At 43.9% G+C, this 16,236-nt stretch overlaps 1 protein-coding gene across 3 annotated transcripts; it reads left to right on the top strand.

Moving 5' to 3' along the window:
* Positions 1-4,140: 4,140 nt before the first annotated feature.
* On the top strand, positions 4,141-15,894 carry ache (acetylcholinesterase (Yt blood group)). 3 transcript variants are annotated; one of them, XM_028999168.1, is made up of 5 exons: positions 4,141-4,377; positions 7,618-9,093; positions 10,214-10,406; positions 10,560-10,738; positions 13,260-15,894. In XM_028999168.1, exons 2-5 carry the CDS (start codon positions 7,677-7,679, stop codon positions 13,379-13,381), a joined length of 1,911 nt encoding a protein of 636 aa, XP_028855001.1. In that variant the 5' UTR covers positions 4,141-4,377; positions 7,618-7,676; the 3' UTR covers positions 13,382-15,894. The 3 variants fall into 3 exon arrangements, with proteins under 3 accessions (XP_028855001.1, XP_028855018.1, XP_028855009.1); XM_028999185.1 differs by lacking the exon at positions 4,141-4,377 and adding an exon at positions 5,016-5,043; XM_028999176.1 differs by lacking the exon at positions 4,141-4,377 and adding an exon at positions 6,483-6,497.
* The last annotated feature ends 342 nt before the right edge of the window (positions 15,895-16,236 follow it).

Here is a 16,236-nt window from a genome sequence, read left to right as displayed (position 1 = left end):
GGAAGGAGAGGCGTAGGTTTACAGTTTCCCCGTAATCTGTCAAGGCCACCTTTTTCCGTCACATGGGCGCGACAGGGTGAAGAAGAGATTTTATTAGGATTGTCATGCCATGGCATACAGCTAAATTGCAACTAAAGTGAGCTATTGCTTGGACTTTGTAGCCCCTAGTTGCCTAATAAGAATGAGGTTTTTATCTAACCATCAGCCACACTGCTTTCAGTAAACGCCTCCAGACAAAGAGTGGTTTTCTTCGAACACTCCCCCCCACAGCTGCTTTTCTTTTTACAGGCCTCTTATGACACTTTACAATCACAAGCATTGGCAGTTAAAGTCTCACCGTGTCCAAGTCCACGGATTTCTGTGGCTTTGAACTGAAAAGCACAAGACAGTGATAACAGTTCTTACTTTTGAGCCCCATATCTCCTTCAGCTTTTCTTCTGACATTGCCCCCTGCGGAAAGTAATGCTGAATTCTTTCAGTATCAATGTTTAGTGCTTAAATAAGGAATCCAAATTAAAATATGGCATGATTAATTTATGCCCAGATGTGTGTCTTTTGATTAATTGATTGATTGCGGCCTATATTATTATTGCTACAGTTCATCTTGTTCGGAGCTTCAAAGTCAAGTTTTTATTTCTGAAGCCATGGTGTTTTTTTAACTCCCTCATGAGTATTGATTGGTTGATTTACTTGTTCATTCGCTCACCCTTGTACTGAGATTGCTGTGCTGTGATATACCTGCTGAACTACCTGCCATCAGCTTGTCTGATAAACTGAAGATATATAGATAAATTAAATGAATCTCATATGGACAAAGGTTAACCATGACACGCTTCCAGTTGACGAAGGAACAACTGGACCTTGGGTGATTCCCGCATATAATTAAAAGGGTTGGTAGTCGCCGGGTGCCTGTCACAAATTCCCAGGCTCAGATGTGTCCCTGAGCAAGACACTTAACCCTGAGTGGCCCCACGGGGACTGTCACTGTAACTAGCTCGTTTACGTTGCTCTGGCTGAATGAAATGCAATCTGACGTTGTGTGAAGATGTGTGAAGGTCACCAAACACACACTGTGCTATAGCTGTAGCAGATTCATGGGCAAGGCAGCCTGCTTGTGGATTTTCAACAAAGCGATGCACGACTTTGTCCGGCTAGTCCTTGGCGACAGATGCACAGGATGCACGTGACTAGGGACATATTTAAATGAAGGAGGAGAGGACGCGGGAGGGCCTTTCTTCCCAAACAATGCTGCCACAGCAGAGCCTGGTTTCATATAATTGTTTCGTTCCATTAGGAGAATTAAGGAGCTTTAATTTCTCCTGACTCATAATGGCCTCAGCACAAAAACCAGGTCGAGCGAACGCAAGGCCTCGTCCGCATCCTTCTCCGCAGCATGGCTAAAGATGGACTGAGGTAGCAAAAAAGCGACGGCGTAGAAGGGCGGGAGAGAGAGAGCGATGGAGAGCAGACAGCAGGCGAGATTGATGTGTCCAAGCAATCACTACCAGACCAGCAATTAGATAATGGGTCTGGATCAGCACGCTGTTGCTTTTAACGACCCCATTATAGATTACCCTGAGAAAGGCATTTCTCTCTCTCGCTCTCTCGCTCTCTCTCCCACTCTGCCTTCATCTCTCGGCCAGCACTTTTTGCCTCTCACATGTTCAAGCAGACCCTGCAGTCAGGGCTGATTTCGCTAACAGCCCCTGCAACCATGACCCCCCTCCCCGGCAGCGATCAAGTGGAGGAACCCAGCCACCGCAGCAAGGGCTGGAGAACAGAAATTTATGTTGAAAGTTGCGTAGTCGACTTAGCACAGAGCCTGTACGATTTCTTTTAAAGCAGCATGGCGTAATTTATTTTTGCGTTATGCATGATATATGAATTGACATTTGAACCCTTTTATTAATTATACCTGACCTGACGCAGGTTTAGCCTTTATGGGCTTTCCTTTTTCACTAGTTTTATTTCTTCTTACATGGGCGTTTGAACTAGTCTATCAATTCAATTTTTCTCAATTTACAATAACTCTATGATTCATTCCGTCTTACTGCATTGCTTACATTACTGATCAGGACCATAGCCTGAATCATAAATGGAACAATGTAATCACATAACCACAAAGCATAGCCTACTTTTGTTCATTTAGTCTATTTCTTTTTAGTTTAAATTAATGTAGCAAAATCCATACACAAAAATTAAGCTGTTAACTGTGGAACAACCATTGTAACCTTTGACCTCAACACACCAGTAGTGGTATTTCATGACATGGCACTCCCTCTTGTGTACCACTGCTTAAACGTAATCTTTTATAATCATATAGAACATCTGTACACAAGGCCAGGCATGTATATTTTTGTAAAGATCTGATCAGAAAATGATGTTAATTAAGAATGGTAATTATTTGTTAAGTATTTCGCAAGGTTTAAGTATTTTGGCAAGGTTTTTTTCTACCAACATTGCCTCCTGCTGTATGTCCTGTGTTCATGCTTATTAATTTACTTCACTGTCACAATATAAGGGTACTGTGCAGAACATGACGCTACTCCCCTCACCTCGCCTTCCCTCGCTGTGGCTTGCTGTTTGTCTTCTTGCAAAATGGGTTATTTTGTGATTGAATTAGGAAGAATTAATTGTGGGCCAGAGGAATGGCTGTATATTTCAGGTTCTGGCCAGACACATAATCAATGGCAACTGGATTACTGCTGAAGAGGCAGTGGAGAGCGTCCTGGCTGCACTGCCGCTTTCGCATAACCGGCCCTGGCCTCATGCAACAGCAGAGGTCATTCATCTAAATTTTTACTTGTATAGATGTACACATAAATGATATAATTAGATGCAAAATATACACATTCATCTCAGGTACACATCTGCCTGACTTAGACTGTCTGCAGTTGCTGAAACTCAAATAAAATAAAATGTCAAAATCTGTGGCATCACGTAAATATTTTCTTCTAACATTTTCCACTCCAGATCCATGCAACTTAATATGTTAAACAAAATCTTTATGTACAAGTACTTACAAATTGCTGCCATTCAGTGAGTTTTATTAGCCATTACATTACCAACTATGATCACTGGCATATTTTATTACACAGGCTGTGTAAATCTCTGTGCTTTTTATTGCGGCGCTGAGGTAAACGGGATTAATCAGCGGTCTTGGTGCCACTCCTGGCATTTATAAGACATGCAGACCGGCCTCTGATCTCAGTGTTCTTAAAGACAATCTAATTTATTTGCTTTTTTCCTTCCTTGATTTCTTACCCTGGCATTTTTTTCTGTCAATTTATGCCATTTTCTCTGTTCTTTCCTCTGCCTAATTTCTAAAAAAAAAAAAATGCATTTGGCTTTTAGGAAAAGGACCGGACAATTTGCGGGGAGGAGGTGGGGAGACCAAGCAATCTCTTTAATGACCTAATCCACCCTGACTCTCTCCTTGGCCCCTCCCGTTCCGCTGGCTCGCATCAGGTAAGAGATATTGACCGTCACACGCCCCACTTGTCTCTCCTCCAGCTGTCTTTCTGTCACGCTGTCAAACTCAGGCGCATCGGCCGGTCCTCTGTTTAATCAAGTTTTTTTTTTGTGAATCCATTTTTTTCCATGAATTGTGCAGACTGAACTGTCTTACATGAATTATTGCAACAAACAATACATTTGAATGAACAATAACTGAGAAACGATATTCAGTGTAGCCAATTCTTACTACATTTACACCATTTATCCAGACTGACTTACAACCAGTAGTTACAGGGACAGTCCCCCTGGAGACACTCAGGGTTAAGTGTCTTGCTGATGTCCCTGATGACATGTAGCCCTCACCTTTGCAGAAATGTACAACCATTTCTGCAAATACCTGGACAGAATGTAATGTTTTGCTCAAGGTGACAGTGACCATTGAGTTACAATATTTATATAGTAGTAGGCAATTTCATAACACACACACACACACACACACACACATATATATATATATATATATATATAGAGAGAGAGAGAGAGAGAGAGAGAGAGAGAGAGTGAAAGAGAGCGAGAGAGAGAGAGAGAGAAAAGAGAGAGAGAGACGGTAGAACACGTTTCGAACTCGCCGAGCCTCCACCTGCGCGTGTTCTGCAGGGTACTAGTTGTAAATCGCGCGCCTGTTCTCGCGAGAGTTCGCCTGCTCGTCCGCCGCCGCCGCCGCCGCCGAAAGGATTTATTATGGTCAGTCTCCCCCTGTCGTCCCAGCAGTATACCAACCCAGTCGCGTTCCTCTAGAGCCGCGAGGGGTTTCACGTCAGGCGTTCAGCTTCGCGTCGCCGCGTTTCCGCCGGACCGGAGAGGACGCGGCCGGGACCGGAGGCAGCAGCGCCGAGCCGGTCTCACGACTGGAGTCGCCAGGTAGGGTTTCCTGTGCCGCACACCTCAGCGCGGTAAAAGGCGACCGTCTTCCTCTCAGGACAACATGTCTGATAAAATGTGCTGTCGGGGTGTTGATGTGCACATCGCCTCCAGAAATAAAGCCGCCTTCATTAGAAATAAGGCAACCCGAAAACCGCACTGTTTATAACGACGTGTTTATAACAAGAATAATCACAGGAGCAGTTGCATCCTCAGCAACATTACGATGGTCGTGATGATGTGCATCATGGCGCAAGCAGCCGGCTTTAGAATAAAAAGAGAGAAAAGAATCTTTGTTTGCGAGCAACCTGAAGGAGCAGTGCGCCTGCAGCCAGCGGCCATGGCCGCGTTGCATAATTACCGTATTGAAAGAGCTGTCATAAATAGCTGCACCGCAAGAAATATGCCTGTTACACTGCTGAGGGTGATGGATGGAGGGAGGGATGGATGGATGTGAGTGCCCTGCGTGTTTTCATTAAGACGTTGGGAGTAAATGTTAAATGGAAGTGGAGCGTCTCTCTCTCTCTCTTTCTCTTTCCATCTCTCGCCCTCCCTCTCTCCCTGCCTGTCCCCTTTTTTGCTGCTCCTCGCACCCTGTCAGCTTCCGCCCTAAAATGAAGACTTGTTTAGCTCCAGCACCTGTCTGGTATCCTCTCCTCTATTCTGGTGAGGATTTAAATGGGATAAAGGCCCCTTTCATGCTGTATAGTATAAACCGGACTGTTCGTTTCTTCAAACTTTATTGGGCTGAGCTGATCTGTAATTATCACCATTTATAATAATATAGAATGTTTTGTTATATATGTGCATGTATATATGTGCAAGTGTAAATATGTTGTTTATTGTCCATATTGATTTATTGATTATTATTTTATTTAGCAAATGCTTTTTCTTCACGAACTGGTATTCATATAATAATAATGTAAATCCCTCTACATTTATTGAAGCGCGATAATAATAGGACGCTGACCCGCGTCCGACTGCGCATGCGCGCCCGTTGCGCCGCGAGTGAAACGTTAGACGGGCGACGCGCGAAACGGAAAATTCCAGCGATTCCCGCGCTGCCCGTCAAACCGCGCAGCGGTGCGTGCCACCCCGTCCGGAGTGACAGTGGGGACTGGGCGGGAGGATCACATGCCACTGCTGTTCGTGTAGGCGCAGATGCGGCGTCGATTGCCCAAACAGTTGCTCTTGAGGCGTGACCTTTCAGGCGCATCCCGTAAACATGACCCTTCTGGTTCACTTCCTTAGAGTTCACGTGGGGTCTTGTGACGTGCAAATCTTGCTGATCTGAGAGAAGAGCCAGACTAACCCATCTAATGCATGGATGGGTGGTGAGGGTGGAGAGGATGCAGTAGGTGGCGTCTCCATGGTAATGGAACCAGTACTACTGAAGACCAGCTTTCAGTTGCCTTTTTGAGTCGACAACGTTTAAAGTACCCACAATTTGTGCAAAAGATGCTTGCAAGATGTTGCTACAGCAATACAGGGCCGTATGCGTGTCTTGTATTGGCAAGAAGGACAAAGCGGGGTGGAGATGACAATGCGCGAGCCTCGACCGAAAGCGATCCCCCCCGGCGAACTTCATGCGCGGATTCCCAGTTCTAATTCGAGCGCAGACGTCCTCTCCTCCCGGTTTTCCCTGCCTCTAACCTCCCACCCCCACCCGCCTCAGCGATCGACCCAACCCCTCCAAACCACCCCCATCTACACTTTAACCACTCATCCCCATTTCCGCCCTGCAGCTGTCCTCGAAGATATTAATAACCCCGCAGAGACACACAGACTGGCACCCTGCACTCTGTAACTCCACTGTATCTCCCACTGGTCCCCGTGGAGGAGCTGAGTGTTTAATTGTGATGCACTTAATCACCGCTCAGTCCACTGGTTGGACGGCTGTGATGATGGAAAATAAAATGTGCGTTCCTGAGCGGGAGCAGCTTCTCTACAGCACTCATTAAATTGTGTACTGGGCGAATTCAGGAGTCAGCCACAACATTAAAACTACAGACAGGCCTCGTTCAAATGGCACCCATCGAGGGACAGGATAAAATGAAGATTATGTGTTTGAAGAAGGAGAAATTGTTCCAAAAACAATAGGTCTTGTGGGGTGTGCACAGGTGAGTACCTATCAGAACAGAACAGTGAGTACCTATTAGAACATCAGAACCTATTAGGCCTATCAGTCTAAGTTAGGTGTAGAACAGTGTTGTGAAAGCCTACCTGATCTGTTTTAAATAAAGGGGTGTTGTTGAGAACCTTAATGTTAGAAGAACGTCAGAAGATGGGGCTACAGAACAAAAGTCAGCGTGACCACGGTCCACCCCATGAGCTGGTCTCAGATCAGATCTCCATCAAACTCTTCCCATTTGTAGGATATGTCGGAAAAACAAGGCTGATCCTGGCCCCACCTTGCAAATTGGGATACATTAACCTGCTCTTAATCTGGGTGCAGGACACCACAGGACACCTCCAGAGGTCTTTCGGAGTCCATGTCTAACATAGGGTGTCACCAATGTGGCATTTGAGAATGTCACTGTATGAATGATGATACCCAAAACTGAACCTAGTTACATGCCGCATAGTTAATTCCTAATAAAAAGACAGTCGTGTTTGACTTGTCAAACACCTTCTGACTTTCGCTGGGCTTTTCAGCAAACACTGGGGCAAAGTTCTAAGGGGTTCAGAGTGCGCACACAGAATTAAAAGTAAGCGAAGAGGTGCAGAGGGAGTGAGAGAGGACTGATGGAAAGAGGTGACACCCTCTAAAATAGAACCCCATACTGGCAATTGCATGGGGGGGGGACATAAATAGCATGGACACACATACACACACAGCTGCAGTCAAATTCATGGCCTCCTCTCCCCCCCAGCCCCTCCAGAACTAATCCTGTTGTCATGGCAACCACACAAACACACAGGTGTGCGTATGAATGTGTGCAGCAGATGCAAGGCCTTAGAGAACCTGATTTAGAAGACCTCAAATGGTTCAAGTAATTAAATTGTTGTTTTAAATATCTTTGTATTGCACTTATCTTTTTTGTACCATCCCCTCTATAACGGTATTTAAATCCCTCACAAGCCTTGTCTTTCTTTTTTCCAGTGCTCTCTCTATCTCTCCTTCTTATTCCTCCATTTATAACCTCTAGTATTTATATCTCTTTCTTTCCCTTAGGTCATCTGTTCACTGTCACTCTACCTCACTTTATAACTTTGTCCTTTTGTTCCTTTTATCCACAGATAGAGTCTGTCCGAGCCCGACCATCCACTACAGTGTTCATCTGCAAACATACTTCAGGATGAAGGCTTCCATTTTCTTCCTTGTTCTCTTGGTCTTATGCTCCTTCTTTGCTTGCCCTTCCACTGCTCAGAGTGAGGCGGACTTTGTCGTGGCAACACGACTGGGTCGAGTCCAGGGTGTACGCCAGAGCGTGACAAATCTTGGTCATGTGATTGCCTTCCTGGGCATCCCTTATGCCGAGCCTCCTGTAGGAAAGAGGCGATTCCGCCGGGCTGAACCAAAGAAACCCTGGAATGGAGTCCTGGAAACCAAAGAGTACCCCAATGCATGCTACCAGTTTGTGGACACCTCTTATCCAGGCTTTCCAGGCACTGAGATGTGGAACCCCAACCGTATGATGAGTGAGGATTGCCTGTATATAAATGTGTGGGTCCCCTCGTCCCCTCGTCCCCACAATCTGACCGTGATGGTGTGGATATATGGTGGAGGTTTCTACAGTGGTTCCACTTCCCTAGACGTCTACGATGGACGATACTTGGCATATGCAGAGAAGGTGATTGTGGTCTCCATGAACTACCGGGTGGGTGCATTTGGCTTCCTTGCCCTCCATGGTTCCTCAGAGGCCCCTGGAAACGTGGGTATCCTGGACCAGCGTATGGCCCTCCAGTGGGTGCAGGATAACATTCAGTTCTTTGGTGGTAACCCAAAGCAAGTCACAATTTTTGGAGAGAGTGCTGGGGGAGCCTCAGTAGGGATGCACGTCCTGTTGCCAGACAGTCGTCCCCTTTTCACTCGTGCCATCATGCAAAGTGGGGTACCTAACAGCCCCTGGGCCACCGTCACTCCAGCAGAAGCTCGACGCAGAGCCACCATGCTGGCCAAGCTGGTCGGTTGCCAGGGTGGTAATGATACTGAGATGGTGGACTGCTTGAGGAACAAATCACCTCAGGATCTGATTGACCAGGAGTGGCTGGTTCTCCCATACAGCAGCCTCTTCCGCTTCTCTTTTGTGCCACTTGTTGATGGCCTTGTCTTCCCTGACACACCCGACGCCATGCTCAGCTCAGGCAGCTTCAAGGACACCCAGCTCCTGATGGGCGTCAATCAGGATGAAGGGTCGTACTTCTTGATTTATGGTGCCCCTGGTTTCAGCAAGGACAATGACAGCTTGATCTCACGCGAGGACTTCCTGGAGGGAGTCAAGATGGGTGTCCCACATGCAAATGATATCGGCCTGGAGGCTGTCATTCTGCAGTACACCGACTGGATGGATGAAAATAACCCAACAAAGAACCGAGATGCAATGGATGACATTGTGGGTGACCACAACGTCATCTGCCCACTCCAGCACTTTGCCTTGTCCTATGCCCAACACATTGCAAAACATTCTCAGGCCAACCAGGGTAATACTGGAGCAGGAACCTTTGGCTGGGGAAACTCTGGACCAACTCCCAACACTGGAGGCAATTCACAAGGTAAGTGAAACAAGTGATGTGCAAAAACAAAATGCAACCCTAATATTACTAACTTATTTAGAATACGAACATCTTCAGAAGTAAGTGTACAAAGTAATGACATTTTGTCACACTGAATGAATTATGTATGATCATGTCATTGCTAGAACATTGATAGGTGGCTTACATTACATTTTCTCCTGCTAATCTATATTGCATGTGTCAGACATAGTTCTCCATCTCACTCCAAAGACCAGTTTACTATACAAAAAACAGTTAGCTTACTAACCATATAAAAATTCATGCACCGCCTGTCCAAAACAAAAAAGAGTGCAATGTCACAACATTTATTTATAGAGATGCTTTCATTTTTTTGACTGGGCAGTTGGACTGCTGATCAAATTCTTTTCCAGCACATCCCAATTTTTCTGGATGGGGTTAAGGTCTAGATATCTCATGCTTCCCAGTTGAGAATCACACTTTCACAATTGGAGGCCAATGAATCCTGGCATTGCCATCTTAGAACATGTCCGTGCCATCAGGAAAGAAGAAATTCACTGAGTGAATAACCCATTCAGTATTTTCAGTTGACCTCATAACGTTGCTTAACCTTGAGCTGACCAACTGCATCAACCCCAGATCATAGCACTTCCCCCACTGACTTGTATGGTAGGAAGTAGGCATTTAAATATGTTATTTCACCTTTTTTGTTCAATTTAAATATGAAGTAGGCATGATGGCTGCATCCCTTCATGCGCCTTTTTTTACCTGTTTTTCTGAAACCGAACGAATCTGGACTCATCAGATTCTTCCATCACTCATTCTTATATTAATGCATTCTGGCCTTTTTACGGATCACTGGTTTTCTGAAGGTTGCTCAGCTGTTTAGTCTAAATCCCTTGAGTTTCCTTCACACTGTGTGTGTGGAAATGCTCGTACCGTCACTGTTGAACACAGTTGCCAGATTTGAATTCACCAAACATTTCAGTGATCGCCGATCATGGTCATTCAAGATTTTTTCTGACCACATTTCATCCATGATGATAATAATGCATTGACTGGATAATAATGCATCTGACCACATGCATTGACTGGACAGGCAGAGTACATTTAACCCTTTGTTATTTTTCGCCTGTTTTAGGTTCTGTGTACATGTACCTGTTCGACCACCGGGCTTCCAACCTGGCCTGGCCGGAGTGGATGGGTGTTATTCATGGGTATGAGATTGAGTTTGTGTTTGGCCTGCCCCTGGAAAGTCGTCTTAACTACACATCTGAAGAGGAGAAACTCAGTCGCCGGATGATGAGATACTGGGCCAATTTTGCCCGCACAGGGTACGGACCTGATTTATTATTTCATTTTCATTTCAGTTTCTCTGAATTGTCATAGCAGATAAAAAAGTTACAATAATTAAAGCAAAGTAATGTTCTTTCTCACACAGTCATGTGGGAACTACAGCGGTCTCTTTCTGTCCCTTTCCGTCTCAGGAACCCCAACGTTAACACGGATGGGTATATAGAAAACCGCCGGAGGTGGCCGCTGTTCACAGCAAGTGAGCAGAAATACGTGTCACTAAACACAGAGCCAATAAAAGTGCACAAGGGCCTACGAACCCAGCTGTGTGCCTTGTGGAACCGGTTCCTTCCCAGACTGCTCAACATCACCGGTAATGCAGAAACAGTGTAACCTATATCAATATATTATATATATTATATTACACATAACGTGAAACATTAAAGTGATGTTACACTCTTCAGTGTCTTTGGTTTACAAAGTCGCTTTACACTGCAAAAATGAACTCTAACCTCGACCTTGATCAGAACCCAGAAAACACAATTACAGAAAAGTTCACTCCCGTTGTGTTCAAGTATAACAGAAGAAAAAAATACACACACACAATTGACTCCCGTTCCTGTTTTTGCAAATATAAATGCCTCCTTATCCATAAGGCTGGCAGGATGAGATACATGAGTAGTCACCACCATATCTTTTTACCCATGTATTTGGGTAGACATGAAATGGAATCTCACAGGGTCACCTTTTCCCTTCCAAGCAATGGACCATTTCCTAGAAGTGTCTAGCCACATGTAGCTGAGATGGCCACATATGATCATTCTACTGTCCCTCAGTCTTCACCAGTGTTCCTGTAGACAATTACAGCAGGTACCCCGAGACTGGGTTACTTTACTTGAAGCTGCTGAACTTGGTTTGGGCGTAACATCACTTTAATCAGGAAAATGTACTAAAACCAACGTTTTTCCTGACAGCTGACATATCCAGTAGTCCTACACAGGATGGAATGACCAGATGGAGCAGCAATCCATAAAGGATCTAGTCAGTTTCCAGACAGTGCAATGCGATAAAATTAGTCTTCAGCACCTAAAATATCTCTGTCTGAAAGACCAGCTGACTGACAGTTCAGATTGTTTGTCTCTGGTTGTACATTAAATATGGAAAGGATGGTGCTTCTTTCAGCTTACGAGGGCTAAGATTAGAAGCCAGCAGTGACTTCAGCGTTCCAAAAAAAATGCTTGTTGCCTTAGAGGGCAGGAGGGCACAGTAGCCTATAGAGTGTCATGTGTGTCACGCTGTTGAGCAACTTTTATTACCACCTATCATCAAACTCGGACGGTGTTATTCATAACCAAACCAAATGTAACATGACAATTAAAACAATGGCATATACAATAAAGCATAATCTGTGAGTGTTAACATTTATGATAAAAAATTTATTTGCTAGTCATATACAGTACAGTGTTCTTATGGTCGTTGTTGTTTTTTTTTATTTTTAACTTAAAATGGTTTGATTTGAATATTCTACTAGGCAAATGTTGAATATAGACAGACGCCTGATTTGTTGCGGTGTATCTGGCTGGGTTTCAGTATCCATGGCTACTTAACACCATCGGACACCATCGGCAAACGAGATAAGTTAGAAGCTCTGGCTGCAGTGTCCATCCATGGTTTGAAGATGCAGTCACACTAATAGCATATTGGGGTTTAGAACAAAAACTTGCAGCAATGTAATCGCTTTTTTTTCTTATATTATGTTTAATCATCCGGCAGCTCTTTATTGCCTGAGGGTTCATTTTGTGTTGATTCTGAGTACATTTGCCAGTGCCAAGCATACCAGAAAAGCTACTGTAGACTTGAGACATTGGCAAGCATGTCCCAGACATGGCGAAAAAAAAATAGTGAACGTCCCTCCACTGCCTTGTTGTTCGTTTTGGTACGAAACTCATGAATGCCAACCAAGTGTAGCAGGACGAGACCCTACTGTAAACAGCAGTGCAGACGTGCGCCACACCTTTTATCCTCCTGTCACTGGCATCCCAGTTCTTCGAAGACTTGGCTGCATTTACAATCAGGAAAAGTCCAAAAGAGGTGTTTACAATTCTTCTAACCGTGTGTTGGCCTCGTCTGATCGAGGAGTTCCAGATAGTGTGGGCAATCATGGCGTAATGGTGGCGGTCAAAGTGGAGAGCATCAGACTGTAGAACGAAGGAGTGTTCAGGTTCGTCTAAGGAGCAGGCAATACGGCTGTTCCAAGAAAAGCCTTGACGTAAGAGGAGGCTGTTTACAGGTCACGCTACTGGCTACCACTTTGAGTCAGAGCAGCAAATAGCGCGCCGTTCCTTTGTCCTTTTGAGTTTGTGGTTTTTCAGGTTGGGTTCACTGATTCCTTTCCCTTTCTTGTTCTCTTTCAGTATATTCTCAACCAATGAAGTCACCATTGGTTTACATATCTTACACATCTAATGCCTTCCTAGTGCGGATTTTCTTAATACCGATGACTTGTTTTCTGTTAAATGATCACACTCTTTCCCGCGTGACCATCTTAAGTATTCACACATCACTTGGCTGTGTCTGAGGAAACGCCAAGTCTTTCTGTGTGTGTGTTCTACAACCCCATTTACTAAATGCAAGTTGACTGCCAGCTCCCATTGGACACAAATCAAAACACAAGGCTGGGTTCTGGTGTCCCCCATCATGATGTGGTTGTGACACCTCACCACTCGGGCACCTCAACCTTCGAAACGTGGGTTGTCCAGCATGGGTGATCGTTTCTGCTTAATGCTCGGTATAAACAACTGTTGTAAATCAGCCTCCCGGCAGCTTCGGACCAATAATTTCATCTTTTTCTCTTTCCCTGTCCATCTCTCCACCCCTCCTTCCCCCCCAATCAGATAATATCGACGAGGCGGAGCGGCAGTGGAAGGTGGAGTTCCATCGCTGGAGTTCCTACATGATGCACTGGAAGAGTCAGTTCGATCACTATAGCAAGCAAGAGCGCTGCACTGACCTTTAGGCGGACAGCGCAACGGGGCGGGAAAAAAAAAATGTCGAGGGGAGGATGACCGCATCTTTTCATAGTTTCTACAACTTGGATTTTTCCACGGAACAGGTCAAACTCACGGTGTCGCCGCAGACAGGGTCATTCCCTGAATCCCACTGGCTGCTTTAAACGCAGTGCAGCCAGTGTTCATGCCGGTGGTAACTACTTCTTTACTCTACATTACATTACTCGAGACAAAGCACTCCTCGATACTCAAATGGCTGCTCTCAGATACCGTGGAAAAATGTGGTCATCCACGGACAAATTGCTAGCCGAGTTAAAAGTGTGTGATTACCTCTGAAGACTGTGTGTGTGTGTGTGTGTGTGTATGTGTGTGTCTGTATTTATGTATAAGACGTCTGGTCCTCAGGATCCCTCATTGATTTTTTTTTTGTTTTTGTATGTTTTATGCTGCTTTTTATGTCGTCTGTCAGACTTTACTGTACATTGAAGTCATTAGTGACTACTGGGTATTAAATCCGTTAATGTGTCTGTGGGTCCAGCATAAACCACTGGTCAGATACAGGAATATGGAGCCATTTCAGTTGTGTGTCGCGGCACAGATCTGTGTTTGTCTGTGAACGTGTGTGTAAATACACTCGTATGTCTGTCATGTAATTATGAATATTTGGCGTTCAGTCATGTCTGGATTGCTCTGTCTGCATGAACATCGGTTCCCTCTGCATGACCTCAGTTACACTACACTGTCTGTGTTTGAGAGAGAGAAAGAGAGTGGGTATCGTATGTGGATTGACATTTCGGGGAGTGCACGTGCTAGCTAGAGTACATAAATACATATAAACAAAAGAGAGTCCATGCTAGAACGCTACTAGAGTTTCTCGTCGTTCATGTGCCAGTCATAATTTCCCTCCAGTGGGTAAGCACTCTCATTATCCTAATGGGAGAAATGCAATTTTCTGTTTTTTTTTTTTCTGCTGTGTCAGTCATCGCCCTGCCAGTTTCACTGACAGCCTTGGGTTCAGGTTGTGGGTATGTGGTGTTAAGAGCGTACGGAAAACGAGAACTCGCTTTGTTCTTCTGTTACTTTCATTTAACTGTTTTATTTTATTTATTTTACAAATATGCACAGAAGGCAAAACCTGTCATTTGTCTAAGAATGTTAGTTGCAAATGACATTGACTATTGATTTGGCATGTGCTAAATGGATTTGCACATGCTAACGAATTTTATAAATTGGGCACGTGCCTTTATTGTAATGATGTATTTTGCAAGTATTAAGTTCCAGGATGATGATATATCCCGTTTGCTGATATATAGTTTTTGTCACGTTCAGTTACTACTGCACATCTGTCTTAGACTGTTGTTGTGTGCAATTTTATTTATTTTGGACTCGTTTGACCGCACAGACGGGATCTGAATCTGTGCTGTGATTGGACGAGGGGTTGTCCAGCTGGTATTAGGATTGGGGTAGCCACCAGCTCCCCGCAGCAACTGAAGTAATATGCTGTAGTTTAGCTTTAAAATGTGGCGTAACTGACATTTGATTCGAGAGGCGAACCTAAATCATTTCGATTGAGTTTTGAGTAAAGTTGAATAACGACAACTGTTAGGTGTGTGTGTATATATGTAGGTATGTTTGTGTGTCTCTGGGAAGAGCTGAAGAGTAACATCTGTTCACATCCAATTTGAAGCCTTGCCCCCCCTTCCCTTTTTCCAGTGAAATTCCCTGTGCATGTCATGAACATCTACTCTATCTACATTAAAGTGACTGTTATCTTCTATAAAATATACCATATACTAATGTGTATGAGGAGTATTATCCCAGTTCTATTGAATATTATTATTATTATAGCTCTTAGATAATCTTTTACATTAGCAATAATAAGATGTACTTATTTGGAATATATTTGATATTAAAATGAACATTATTAAAAGACAATTATACAATAACAATGTTAATATGGTCATTGATTATTAAGAGGCTTTGATTATGTGTAAACAAAGCAATATAAAGAGTGCCATGTTATTTTACTGAAGTAAAGTTTTCTTTTTCTAAAAAAAAAAACGTGTGTGTGTGTGTGTGTGTGTGTGTGTATTGACACTCACACACACACACACCCTGTTCTGTGCATCATTTCTAAATGGTTCCTCTAAATAGAATGGCTTTTGTAATGTCCTGTAATTATGAATGCAAGCCTGTTTCTGTCAGAACCAGTTGAGGCACCATGCTGCTGTCGTGTAAACACATTAGAGTTTCAAACAGTGGAATACATTGGCATTGGTCCACAAATTATTCTACAAGAATAAATAAACTTGCACTTGAAAGAAACAACGGCCCTGTTTGAAAGTGAATGTGCAATTGAGGTGCAATTATTATTATTTTTTATGCAACATACTCTTTCGCTGTGCCAAATTGTTGTGGTGGCAGCATCGTGTGATGCATGGTGGTTCTGTGTTTTGTCCCTCTCTGGGTACTGTAAATCCTACCACACAACCTCATTAAACAAATCTCAGATTAAAGTAAACTGCAGCCTTCTTGTATAAATTTCTAGTTTTCCATTCCAGACTCTTGGATGACATTTTGAAAAGAGATGCTTGTCTGCAAATACATCTATTTAAATGTATGTATGTCCTACCTTTATCCCCAAGAGGTCGCTAAGAGCACACAAATCTTTGAAAATCAAGTATTAAAACGATTAATTGTAGCAAAGTAATCTCAGTCTGTATTTAAAATAATAATTATGAGATTATTACATTCTCTTATAAACGCGTATATCCCGAAAGCCTCTAAAAAGTGAATGCTTCGGCAAAATGGAAAAAACTCTAAGCGAAAGCTCTTACAATGAGGGACGTTGGTTTCAACCAAT

The sequence above is a fragment of the Denticeps clupeoides genome, chromosome 1 (assembly GCF_900700375.1).
Source record: "Denticeps clupeoides chromosome 1, fDenClu1.1, whole genome shotgun sequence".
In the NCBI taxonomy this organism is placed as follows: Eukaryota; Metazoa; Chordata; class Actinopteri; order Clupeiformes; family Denticipitidae; genus Denticeps; species Denticeps clupeoides.
This window is presented reverse-complemented; position numbering and strand designations above follow the sequence as displayed.

Bases quoted from the DNA above. Each gene is read 5' to 3' on its own strand.
- ache (XM_028999168.1), top strand. From the start codon at position 7,677: ATGAAGGCTTCCATTTTCTTCCTTGTTCTCTTGGTCTTATGCTCCTTC. The intron at 9,094-10,213 runs GTAAGTGAAACA...CGCCTGTTTTAG, and splicing joins CACTGGAGGCAATTCACAAG to GTTCTGTGTACATGTACCTG. The intron at 10,407-10,559 runs GTACGGACCTGA...TTTCCGTCTCAG, and splicing joins GCCAATTTTGCCCGCACAGG to GAACCCCAACGTTAACACGG.